Source organism: Oryza brachyantha, chromosome 12 (assembly GCF_000231095.2).
Source record: "Oryza brachyantha chromosome 12, ObraRS2, whole genome shotgun sequence".
Lineage (NCBI taxonomy): Eukaryota > Viridiplantae > Streptophyta > Magnoliopsida > Poales > Poaceae > Oryza > Oryza brachyantha.
In genome coordinates this window covers 14,216,535-14,228,557 of record NC_023174.2, presented here as the reverse complement: position 1 = coordinate 14,228,557, position 12,023 = coordinate 14,216,535, and the positions used below count along the sequence as shown (strand labels likewise).

Here is a 12,023-nt window from a genome sequence, read left to right as displayed (position 1 = left end):
CCTGTGGGGCCATGTCAACGATTGCTGGGTTGGTACTTGGTACCATTCACAATATTATGAATGGATGTGGAAATGCAATGTTGCCAAAAATGGATGATTGAATTATGAACAACTCCTACTTTCCTGTCTTTTTACAGCAGGAGTGTACTACCAAATATCTCACCCTCCATTCCGGGCATCTTCCGAACTTACGAATTTTATAGGAAACGATTCATTTCCTCCTATTCTCCTTGAGCCGTGCTATACGTACGACGGTTCTTTACTACGTTTGTACGATAACTAACGTTTTGAAATGGATCCTTCCTTCACTACTCAGAGCGTTCTTGACTGCCACGGACGCCGTGAGCTCCTTGCGAACCGTAGTTGTTTGATCGTACAAAATATCGTACCTAAGTTTGTATGTGTAGCATTTTCCATTCTCCTTTGACAATCATAGGAAAAATTGCATGGGCTTATAAGCTAAAATTTAAATCTTTAACCTTAAATTTAGAGTTAATTTTGATGTCTTTTCATTAAAATTTATTTTTTCAGCGTTAGCTTTTAGATTTAAGAGTACATATATAAATATTTTATTTATAATTTTTTTGTTTGCAAATATACCATTTGCTCAATCACCCCTTAATCCCTTATGTAGTTGGAGCCAAGTACAAAATGCCATGTTTGTCAAATATAAATCCTTTGTCCAAGTCCAAGCAGAATGCAGACAGTCACAATGACTTTCAAGGTAGATTAATTCAGGCATCAATATAGATGAAAATGCTGTTCTTCATAGCATCGATCACTAACAGTAACATCAAAGCAGTCAAACGTTAATCATAGGTCTCCTGTGCATAGCTGTTATACTGGTTGCACAGGCAGTACAGTGGTCATAGGCCACAACCTGGTTCCACAAACAAAAACAGGTTTACCACTTAAAAGTTCATAGTTTTCCATCCATTTCTTGATACAGTCAGGTTCTTCAGGGGTCCTACTTGCTAATCATGATATTTTACAGATAAAAGGAAGCTTAAGAGTTCCTTTCTTGTACTAATCCTTCATGGATTAGTCTTAAACTGCACATATTTCAGCCCTCACCCGTCACCACCTGCAGAAACAACAAATGGCAAAATGAGCTCAATGTATAAACACCTCCTTGAAAAATATAAATGGGTCGAAAATTGACATAATATGTTCTGGAGAATGGATTTGTGGTAACTAGGATGAACATCAAGTAAGGCAAGGTTATGGGGGAGTGTGGGGACTCCATTAGCATAAGTTGAAGAATGAGCATTTGAACAGTCTCATTTCTAGTTACTAACAGAAAAGTTGGACTCAGGTATTTTCTTCCTAGAAAGATATAGTAGTAAAATTCACAACATCATGCAGCAAGAAACTGAAGTGAAGTTTACAAGTTCATTCTTGCAACAACACTCTTGGGTTGTGGTGCCACCAGGTCACCTTTCCCTGCAGCCAGACAAGCATTTTCCTTTAGATTTTCTATGAGGGAGAAGGCAAGTGTTTCATATAGGTTGAAATGTTTGATATCACATTCGGTCATCAAACACTTGGTTGTAAAAAGAATGGCCACATGTTTCAGCCTTCTATAGCTTCTTTTGAAGTCAAAGCCGGAATATCCATTATCTAAAAAAAAGGTGACTAAACACCGTCAAAGCAAGCTGAAGGCCTAAAACTGGAGGTGCCACTCATGCTACTTATATATATACTCCATTTTTCATAAATGATGTTGACTAGTTCATTTTTGAACTAACTAACGGTATTTAAAAGAAAACAGAGGTAGTATATTTTTTTTAAAAAAAAACTACCACCTGATAGTTTTCAAAAAACAAAAAACTTCCATCTACATAAGGATGAAAAACTGACAACTAGTGAATTTCTGATGATACAATCTTGTTAGCGCTGATTACATTCCATGCAAACAAGATTGTTGATCATCCTGATGATATAATCAGCTAATCACCCCTATCAACGATTTTGTATTCAACGTTTGTTACTATATAAACAATTGCTACCAAAGCACAGAATGTATGAAATCGGTCAGAGATTAAAAAAGCATGGATCATATCATACCTGCGAGTCTTCCTGCGCTTGGTCACTGTGAGTTGCTTCACTTGTTTGGTAATGTATTCAACACACTCACGTAGGGTGGCCTTCCTCCCTTCCTTGTAGTTCCACAGCTCATAGGCGATGCTTCTGTCACCTAGGGTGTTATACTCTTTCATCTCCATTAGCGCATTCACAACGGCCTTGTGGGCGCCTTCTCCCCACGCGCTCTTCAGCTCTTGCAGCTTGGCATCATCAACATTCACAATCTCCTGATCATGCAAGCAGAACATCATTTCAGCTTATTAATCTTGACAGTGTATCAAACACAAGGTGTTAGGTAGTACCATGAACCCCTTGAAAAGATGCCATACCTTACAAGCACCGTCAACTGTGATCTTCTTGAAGGGATTCCAGCTTAGGTCACTCAGTTGCTTCTGCCACGATGAGTATAATTCATACGATGCCGAGCCAGCTTCTTCTGGAGGTAGCTTTGCAAGGCATGCAGCCTGGAACGCCTTCTCATTCAGTTCTCCCATTTCCTTTATCCCAAGTTTCCGTCCACCGATATCAATTTCAAGAAATCCCTAGAACAGCAACAAGCATATAACATTCAGGTCCTTCATGTCACACTTTAATTTGACCATAAAAGAATCTAGGAAGTATATATCTACAAATGTCATATGCAAAATTCTAGGAGTATGATTCAACCTTGATCAGCTCTTCTCTGATGGCCTCCAGGTCATCATCTTTGCTCACCAGAACACCTGAGGTTTGGCCGGCATTTGGGGTATTTACTAGCTCTTCACTAAGATGTCCTTCCGTTGACTCAAGCTCACCAGCATCATACAGAAGCCGTCGAGATAATTGTTTCTGTTTCTCTACTGATCTTTTCTGGGCCTGCTTTCATATTGATATTTCTATAAGCAATATAGCCCAACAAGAGAAAACAATGAACATAAATTGACTACAACAACAAATAATTAGCTAATAGATTTGATAGGAACAGAATGAAAATGTCACAAGTTGAGATGATCCATGTTATAAAAAAATTTCCATACATCAGGAGTTGTCATCAATTTCAAGTGACCCGGAGATTGGACATCCATTTGACTTGTATTCTCTTGGTCATCAGCCCCATAGCCTGAAGGTCCTTGGAATGACCCTTTGCGCTTTTGCATTGATCTTGTTTGCACCTGCTTTCATGATAGAATTTCCATAAGATTGCTACGGTTCTGTGAGGAAAACGGTTTAGCAGTAACAGAAATATATGGACATATAGAAATATTAGAAGTTTGGTACCACAAAGACTAATCATGACAAAAAGGCAAAACATGTGCTATTCATGTACTCCAAGCAAAATGGCTAGTTACGAATTTACCAGTAGAAAATTATATTTCTTAGTATGTGAAAGCATATGGGAAAATATAGACATTTGTGAGGAGTTAGGTTGCATGGTAAAATATGAAAAATTAAAAGAAGTTCACAGCATAATATGGTTGTTCAATAAGAAATTATTAGTTCTTTGGAGGCAGGAACTATAGATTATTACCCCTCTTGGTTGGATAAGTTCAGCAACAATGCCGCTCTGCTGCTCAGCCTGATTGCTTCTGGCTTCACTTTCTTGAAGCTTTTTCTTCACGAACTCTAGCTCCTGGTTCTTCCGAGAAATATCCTCTTTTGTGGCAACAAGCTCATTGTTTGCTGCCACAAGCTCCTCCTTCATCGCCTCCAGCATCGCTTCGTTTCCTGCCATAACTATTTCAAATTACAAATGACATTTTACATTTTTACTAAACAATAGTTCAACAGTGGAATCGAGAAAGCACAATGCAGCATTACTCATGAGAAGGTCACAAACCATTCTGTTCGTGCTGGAACATTTCCCTCTCTTGTGCCATCTCACCAACTACACTTTTTATGTCCATGTACTCAACCAACACATCCTTGAGATGATATATCTTGGAGTCAACCTTAGAAGCCAATGCCGCAAGGCGCCCACCCACATCTCCACCTGCACCTGTTGCCATGTTGCCTGCAGGTTCAATAGTCAACAGAATTTAAACCTGAGTCAGTTGAATTTTGCCCAACTTATGTGCAAATTATACTTATAGTATCTAAGTGCAAGCAAACACAGATATGAAATTCAGTCCCACAACCATCATCACCAAGAAACAGTCCACAAAAAGTCCAAGAAAATGGTCAGCAACATGAACTTGTACAGACACAAAAATGTAAAAAATCTCACTTTAGCAACAGGATTAGCAACGGTCGCTTGCGCTACACCAGCAGCCAGTTATCACCAGTCCTGAACCCCATCTGCAAAGGTTAAAACAATGTAGGTATAAGAGAAAGAAAATTAACAGAGCACAGACAAAACTATAGTTGAAAAGAATGCAGGAGTTGCATAGAAGGAATTGACTAGAGCAAAAAATCATCGGACGGAACTCCATTGAACCTAGAAGAGACTACGAGGAGCTAGCACTGGAAACAGAGAGATCCGCAGTTTGCCCTTCAGAGTTCAGAGCAGCACAGAAATGAAAAATCTGGACCCACTGCAAAAAAAAAAAAAAGAAAAACACACACACACAATCAGAAATTTCTTTCTAATCTAATAACCTCCAAAACTGAGAAAGATTGAACAAGCGAAGAGGGGAAAGGACAAGTTTTTTCTTCCCCGGACAGGGAGCAAAGGGAACCTTTTTTTAAAGCTCGTTTCATCCTTGTGAAGAAAAAGATCAAATCAAACTCCACCAAGACACCCAACAATAAATGGCGAGTCCCACACTACTACCTAGCGGGAGAGAAATCAAGAACCGATCTTTTAAAGAACCGGGTACTGAGAGAGTCTGATCATCGATCCCCCAACCAAGAAGAGTCGCCCACAGAACAAAACATCAAGTGGGGTGTGTGAGATGAGAGAGGGAGAGAGAGAGCCAGATGTGATCAACTTCCATGGTTACATCCAAAGCACACAAGGACACACACAAGAAAAAACGCAGTGCTCAAAGATTGTATTTTTTTCATCTTGCACACATGGAAAGTAGAAAGAGAATAAATGTACTTACACTGATGGAGTGGAAGTGGAGCTGTGAATTCCTGCAGTTCAGAGTACTCCTCCCTCCACCATTTGTATGCTTGTACAGCTGTCCCCAGGTGGGACCCACATGTCATCGACTTGACAGGGGACCACACATCACGGGATCATGCAGAAGTTACTTGCAGTGAAAAAACTGTAGGCTGTAGCTACAGGTGTGAGAAGAGAAAAAATTTAGGAAGTTCAGGTTCAGTTACTAGTTACTGATTGTGTGGGTCATGGTGCTGATGGTCCACTGGCCAGTGACAGTTACAGGGGGATCAAATGGTTTAGATGGAGACTAGTCAGTGGTCCCACATGTCATTGGTGGAGCAACTGCATGGATTGATTCCTCTGCTCATTTTGGGTTGGACTTGAGACACATCAAAAGTACAACACTTTTCAGCATCCATTTTGTAATGATCTGCAATTCATACTATTGGAGGTGATGTTCAACATTTTAGTCATGACTCATTAAGTCATGATGTTTTGCTACAGTACTGTTCAGTTATGTTACGAAAGCAATTCTGATTTAGAGATGACTGCCATTCAGATTTACTTTCATTATCTATACAAACATTACGAATAGAGATAAAATGTGATGCTTCCAACGTATGCAGCTTCGGTTGTAGTTCCGTTATCCGGTATGGAAAACATGTGTAATAGATTATTACATGATTAATTAATTGTTAGTTATAAAAAATTGAAAAATAAATTAATATGATTTTTTTTAAAGGAACCTTTTTATGGAAAATTTTCGTAAAAACATACCGCTCAACCATTCAATAAATGTGCATACGAAAAACAAGGAAATCTAGGTTAGTAAGAGAGGGAGAAGAACTCGGCCATGGTGCAAAATGCTTCCCAACATTGCATACCAAAGTTCAGGCTTCAAACTTTAGGTGACCTAGCTAGTGAGCATGAGTTGATGACAGTACCAGAATACTGAAATCTGGAGCAAGTTTGGAACATGGTGAGCAGGAAGGCTCCAAACAAAAGCACAATCCCAGCAACGATGCAAAAGGTTCTAACAAGTACATGAGAGAAATCCTAAGTCATTCTGATAAGTTTGTTGTAATTTCCTTCCTTAGCAAGGTCAAATGCTTCAGTCTTCAACATGAATTAGTATTTCTGCTAGTCACTACCAGTGCTGTACAAGTGTCCTGCACAATCATAGCAAGCAAGCATGAACCTAAGATGTTAGGGAAGGACATTGAAATGTTTGTTTTATAAGATGACAAATAAAAGAGAAGATCTTTTTTTAACCTGGCTAAAAAACCATTGGGTACATATTACAATCTTTATGAAAGTGGGAAACTTAGCATCATCTAATGCCAGTAATGCCACAGGTTCTAGTTGTGCAAAAACTCTGCCACCATGTGATGTGCATCAATTTCAGCTCAAAAAGAGGTTTGGAAAATCAGCTCAAATCATTTCAGTATACTGATTTCCCTAAATGTCTGGCATCTGGCAGCTCATGATAGTTTATGATAAGATTTGAAGTATAGCTAATTACCAATCTTTTCTTGGAGTGTCTTCTAATTCCTTCCACCACCACACCCCCATTTCCTGCATATAGACAAGCAAATTTACTAAAAATCTTGGATGAAGGTTCACCTTAATTACTAGTACTTACAGAATACACCTAATCTATGCACCGTCAAGTCCCTTTTCCCACTAAGCTATTTTAATGGATACTATCATCAAATTTTACTGCAACAAATGTAATACCTGATAATGCATGACTATAAAATGTTCATTAAAATGCATTGAATCAATGGAATGCTTGTTTTTCCTTACAACTTCTATCCATGATGTGTATGTTATAACTTACAGGTAACCATCTTTAGAAAGTAGAAGGATTAACCATCATAATTGATAAGGTCAATTCTCAAAGATATATTCAAACAGCCATACCTGCGATTTATCCTGCCTTTTGCATTGCTGAGAAGCTTCACTTGATTGCACAAGTATTCGACACACTCACTTGGAGTGGCCTTCCTATTCTCCTTGAAATTCCAAAGCTCAGGTACAATGGTTCTATCACTCAGCCTGCAATACCTTTTCATTTCTGATAGTCCATTCACCACAGCTTTGTAAACCACTTCACCCAATGTGGCATGTAGCTCTTGTAGCTTATCGTCATCAGTATCCACGATGTCCTAATCACATTAGTAGCACAATATGTATTACCTCTATGAACTGATGAAACACAAACTTATGGACAGTGAAAGGCACTGCTTCAAACAAAATGGCATACCTCAGAAAAATCTCCAACAGTGACAGTCTTGAAGGGATCCCAATCTGGGTTCAAGAGTTGCTCCTGCCATGAGCAGCAAAGCTCAGAGGCTTTCGCAACTGCCTCAGCTTCTTTGAGAGCAAACTTCTCAACGCATGCCAATCGGAATGGCTTGTCACTCAACTGTCCCATATACTTGATTCCAAAATTCCGTCCGCCATTATCAATTTCAAGAAATCCCTGGAAAACCAACTTCCATTTGTCACATGCTATGCGGCTACACCCTTCACATATTACAATCAGAATACTTGAAGCATCCAAAATTGTCAGGGTGTTACAATATGTCATGGATATGAGTATAAGATCGAACCTTAATCAGCTTAGAGTGGATTTTCGTTATCTCCTTACTTGAATCCTCAAACTCAATGCTTGGATGTTGCTCAAGATTACTTGTATCAGACAGGTCTTCCATAAGCTCTTGCCCATCAACATTTTCACTAGCATGTCCTTGACATTGGCGCTTACGTTTGTGCATTGATCTTGTTTGTACCTGCTTCCACAGGGATGAAAGACGCAAACAAGATGTCACATATGTGACTCACGAATAAAAAATACATATATATAAAGCTAGAGAAATTGCTTAGAAGTTTGGCAAACAAATTCATTAACACTTGACATTATGATTTAAAACTGAAAAATATGTAAGAAACATGGATTCTTCTGGGTGATTAGGAGTTACCCCACTAATTCCAAACAAGAAAGCAACCATCTACTTTATCAGTTATGCAGAGGCACGATCATTATATAAAAGAAATTTGCACTTACTTAAAGGAAACTACTTCATGTGGACAGATAATAACTTAATAGACATCATTTTTTTGCTGATTCTATATAGACAGTAACTCAAGGTATCCTATTCATCCCAAGCAGTAAAAGCCACTAAATCAGTATTGGGCTCTTCCTAAACGGTAATAGAACAGAAAAAACATTGTTCTATAACTGCTCTAAGAAAGTTTGACTATTAGCGTACCCCTTCAGACTGATTATTCTGAAAATCACTTTCACACACTTCATGAGTATCTTTTGTCCCAGTTGCTTGAAGTTTCTTCTTTAGAGACTCAATCTCTGCTGTCTGCTCCTCATTCTTTTTAATGAGTTCCTCCTTTTCAGCCACAAGTAGAAGAACCGCTGGCAACGATACAAAGAAGTGAGACTCATGCGAGTTTTTCCAGGTTTGTAGTGAACTGAATGACTAAACAATACACAAACGGATTAGCTCTGCCCCTTTTTATGTAGCTTTCCTTAGAGGAAGAGGAAGTGAAAACTTGCTTTCACTACAATTCTTTTATGCTAACATAATTCATTTTTTATGGTTTGATCTGACATAGGACATGCTAAAAGATGTATACTTGGTATTTATGCAACATACGCAATAAGTACAGATTTATGATCAGAATGGGTACTGTTTGCATGCAATGGATATAAAAGATTAATGGTACTATGAAAAAGAAACTGTATTAACCTTCCCGTTCTTGCTGGAGCTTCCCCCTTTCTTCAATGACTCTGTGAAGGCAATTGTGGATGTCAATATAGTCACCGTAGGCATTCTTGTGGAAGTTCAGCTTGGAGTGAATATCTGAAGCCAATGTAACAAGGTGTGCAGGCAAACCACTTGTGTTTGCATCTCCAGGCTCTGCCATATATTCTGCGGGTGCAACAATAAGATTATATCACAGAAATACAATCTGTCAGTTTTATCTGCTAAATAGGCCGAAAATAAACAGACTCACCTCAATAAAAGGAGGATCAACAAAAAGACCAGAGGAGCTCGTCAGGCAGTGGACAATCTTCAGTGTTCCCTGAACTGAAGATATGTGTTAGTCCATAATGAGATCTTCCACTAAATCTAATGAGCAAAATAACAGATAACATGTCAGTTTCCAGCTGTCAACAACTTTGTTGCTACAACTTTTCTAATGGGTTTTCCTAAAAACGTCGAATATACTTGCACGTCACTGTACTGAAGAAATTCTATTTTCCTTCATTTTTTTTTAGAACAATACGGACAATGCCCGGTCTTGATTCATTCACCAGAAACCTAAATAGAAGTATAGCTGACAAAGGCAGAGTATTACAGCAAAAATTCAAAAAACAAATCCTCGAAAAGTAAACAATTTCCCTTCATTCATTAGAGGGCCTAAAATTTCTTCCTTTTTTATTCCTCTTTTTCATCGGAGTGACTGTCAACCTAATGTTTCTGCTAGATGAAATTAATCATTTTTAGGACTGCACTACCGTAACTATGGTTAAATGGAAATCAAACAGATTTGCAAGGGAAAAAACGGGACAAGCAGGAACTAGACATGATAAACCCTATGACCAACCAAGAATCCACCAAAAAGGATGCCAAAACTAAAAAAAAAAAAAAAACTACATGTGCTACCTCAGACGCAAAACGAAGACAAGACACACAAATCTGGAAAGCTGGCTGCCTTGCAACCTCAAGAAACCGTCTCAAGCAACAAGAACAAGGAGAAAGAGGGAATTAAGATGGATGGATGCAGGGCAACAAGATTGCGACCTAGCAGCAGCAGCAGCAGCAGCAGAGAGCCCCAGAGACGTCCCAGCCGATTGAAGCTGCAGAGATTGCAAGCTGGTGCTGGATGGAAGGAAGGAATCACTCCAACATTGGGGGGATTTGGGGTTTCTCTCTTTCTTGAACAATGATGAGAGAGAGAGAGAGAGAGGGGAGAGTTGGGTGCGAGCCTAGAGAGAGAAAGAGCACATCACCAATGAACACTGTAGAGTGCGCACTGTAGCGTCAAGAAGTGGGAGCCGGGCTGGACCGCCACATTCCCGGGGCCCACGTGTCAGAAGGTGGGACCCACATGTCATGGAGACGGGAGTGCTCGGTGGGGCCCACGTGTCAGCCTCTGCCTTCCACGTGGCGGCCCAACTTAGCGCGGATCCCGCTACGGCCCAACAATAAACGAGGCCCATATAAATGAAAGCCCATCAGGCCCACCCAAATGACAGCTGCCTGATCTCCCCCAGCAGCTCCAATCCAGCCGGTCTCCAGTTTCTTCTTCCTTGGTTGAACCCAGCTGGTTCAACTAAACCAAAACCCTAGGTGGTGTGTTTGTATTATTATTGCTAAGTACTGTGTCCTGCCATGAGTTTGGTAGCCAGAGAAGTGCTCGTACATTTTTGAGACCTGCTTTGTTTTGGTGCACATTTGCTTTTGCTAAAGTGCCTGCTTTGGGTAACTTCTCCCAGCTACAGCTTTTTCCAAAAGCTGCCCCAAACGGTTCACAGCTTATGAGAATATATAGTTATAGATTCTGGAAAATAAACTAAGAATCTAAAACCTGGAGAAGTTGGGTTTACGAGATTTTCCAGATTCTCAAAAACTAGCTATCGAGGAGCAGTTTCTCAGAATTTAAATCTCCTAAAACTAGTCCTATAGACTTAAAACATGGCGGTAGTACTAGTGAGCAGCCGCCCGTTTTCCACATCTATGTTTGCTTCTGAGTGCTAGCCAGCCCCAGGGGCCCATGCTGCCATGCATATTGCGATCAATTTTCAGCCTTCGTCTTTTCGCTTTCGATTGAAAGCCAAAATTTAAATTTTTAACATTAAATTTAGAGTAGATTTTGAGGTTTTTTCGTTGTAGTTTTTTTTAGTGTTGATTTTTAGATCCCTGTAAACACATATATAAAAATTTTAGTTTATAAATTATTTTTCATTTATAAATATACCATTTATCTTTTTTTCTAAATAAGCCACCCAACCAGCCGTTATGTTTGGGAAAAAAGGCTTGTGATTGGATCTACCACTGAGGCTGTGTTCGCTCTCTCGTTTTTCACGCGCACGCTTCCCGAATTGCTAAACGGTGTATTTTTTATAAAAATTTTCTATAGAAAAGTTATTTTAAAAAATCATATTAATATATTTTTTTATTTTTTTAATAATTAAAAATTAATTGATTATGTATTAATATATTACTACGTTTTTCGCGCCGGATAAGGTAACTTACCCTCTTCACTCATGGCCTGAGTGACTGGAACAGCAGGACACTGCTCGGCGATTGGATTGGACTTGTGAATGCAGCATCATGCTGCTGCTGCTGCTGCAAACGCAAATCATCATGGAGCCATTGGGTTGCCGGTGATCCATCCCCAGCATTGCCTCCATGGTGGCTGGCAATGCAAAATTTGCATGCTAGTATGCCTTTTTCTCATATCACGATGCAGATGCAGCAGTGAAAGGCAGGGGCTGGTACTGGTAGGATGTGTCACACACAAAAAGTGCACTGCTTCTCTTGGTTTGGTTGGGCTGTGGGTTGTGTTGCTTGCTTGCACATATGTGTGGGCTTTTTGGTGTTGGTGGCCGGCCTAAAAAATTGGTAAATCTGTCTATTCTATCCACTGCTGCTGCTGCTGTCTCGCCCTGACGACCATCGAGCCAACACGAGGTACGAGCAGGTTTTACAAAACAAAACCACGGAGATCTTCCTGAACCACCGTCCGGACAGAACGTGATTGTCATAGTTTTTCCATGATTTTACGTGGTACTTGTGGCACGATAATTATAATAGTTTTTCTATGATTTTACGTGATCTTGTGGCGCGATAATTATAATATCCGCGATGGCTTTGGAGATGGTTTG

General features: G+C 39.6%; 2 protein-coding genes across 9 annotated transcripts; both read right to left on the bottom strand.

Moving 5' to 3' along the window:
* Positions 1-725: 725 nt before the first annotated feature.
* On the bottom strand, positions 726-5,197 carry LOC102712773 (factor of DNA methylation 5-like). 7 transcript variants are annotated; one of them, XM_015843012.2, is made up of 11 exons: positions 4,740-4,780; positions 4,499-4,595; positions 4,289-4,359; positions 3,902-4,075; positions 3,593-3,798; positions 3,102-3,236; positions 2,752-2,943; positions 2,415-2,627; positions 2,068-2,312; positions 1,389-1,443; positions 726-1,084 (listed from the first exon to the last, which is right to left on the bottom strand). In XM_015843012.2, exons 4-10 carry the CDS (start codon positions 4,068-4,070, stop codon positions 1,434-1,436), a joined length of 1,170 nt encoding a protein of 389 aa, XP_015698498.1. In that variant the 5' UTR covers positions 4,071-4,075; positions 4,289-4,359; positions 4,499-4,595; positions 4,740-4,780; the 3' UTR covers positions 726-1,084; positions 1,389-1,433. The 7 variants fall into 7 exon arrangements, with proteins under 7 accessions (XP_015698498.1, XP_015698499.1, XP_040385443.1 ...); XM_015843013.2 differs by lacking the exons at positions 4,499-4,595; positions 4,740-4,780 and adding an exon at positions 5,109-5,197; XM_040529509.1 differs by lacking the exons at positions 4,499-4,595; positions 4,740-4,780 and adding an exon at positions 5,109-5,196 and having other exon boundaries at positions 3,593-3,789.
* A 767-nt stretch (positions 5,198-5,964) lies between these two features.
* On the bottom strand, positions 5,965-10,121 carry LOC102703635 (factor of DNA methylation 1-like). Of its 2 annotated transcripts, none has more exons than XM_015843024.2 (9): positions 9,937-10,121; positions 9,146-9,219; positions 8,878-9,060; positions 8,386-8,543; positions 7,726-7,905; positions 7,377-7,595; positions 7,034-7,278; positions 6,633-6,685; positions 5,965-6,279 (listed from the first exon to the last, which is right to left on the bottom strand). In XM_015843024.2, exons 3-8 carry the CDS (start codon positions 9,053-9,055, stop codon positions 6,655-6,657), a joined length of 1,011 nt encoding a protein of 336 aa, XP_015698510.1. In that variant the 5' UTR covers positions 9,056-9,060; positions 9,146-9,219; positions 9,937-10,121; the 3' UTR covers positions 5,965-6,279; positions 6,633-6,654. The 2 variants fall into 2 exon arrangements, with proteins under 2 accessions (XP_015698510.1, XP_006664124.1); XM_006664061.3 differs by having other exon boundaries at positions 9,146-9,214.
* Between the last annotated feature and the right edge of the window lie 1,902 nt (positions 10,122-12,023).

Bases quoted from the DNA above. Each gene is read 5' to 3' on its own strand.
- LOC102712773 (XM_015843013.2), bottom strand. From the start codon at position 4,070: ATGGCAACAGGTGCAGGTGGAGATGTGGGTGGGCGCCTTGCGGCATTG. The intron at 3,799-3,901 runs GTTTGTGACCTT...AATTTGAAATAG, and splicing joins GTTCCAGCACGAACAGAATG to TTATGGCAGGAAACGAAGCG. The intron at 2,313-2,414 runs GTATGGCATCTT...TTGCATGATCAG, and splicing joins CAGTTGACGGTGCTTGTAAG to GAGATTGTGAATGTTGATGA.
- LOC102703635 (XM_015843024.2), bottom strand. From the start codon at position 9,055: ATGGCAGAGCCTGGAGATGCAAACACAAGTGGTTTGCCTGCACACCTT. The intron at 7,279-7,376 runs GTATGCCATTTT...TAATGTGATTAG, and splicing joins CTGTTGGAGATTTTTCTGAG to GACATCGTGGATACTGATGA. The intron at 6,686-7,033 runs GTATGGCTGTTT...GTCTATATGCAG, and splicing joins AAAGGCAGGATAAATCGCAG to GAAATGGGGGTGTGGTGGTG.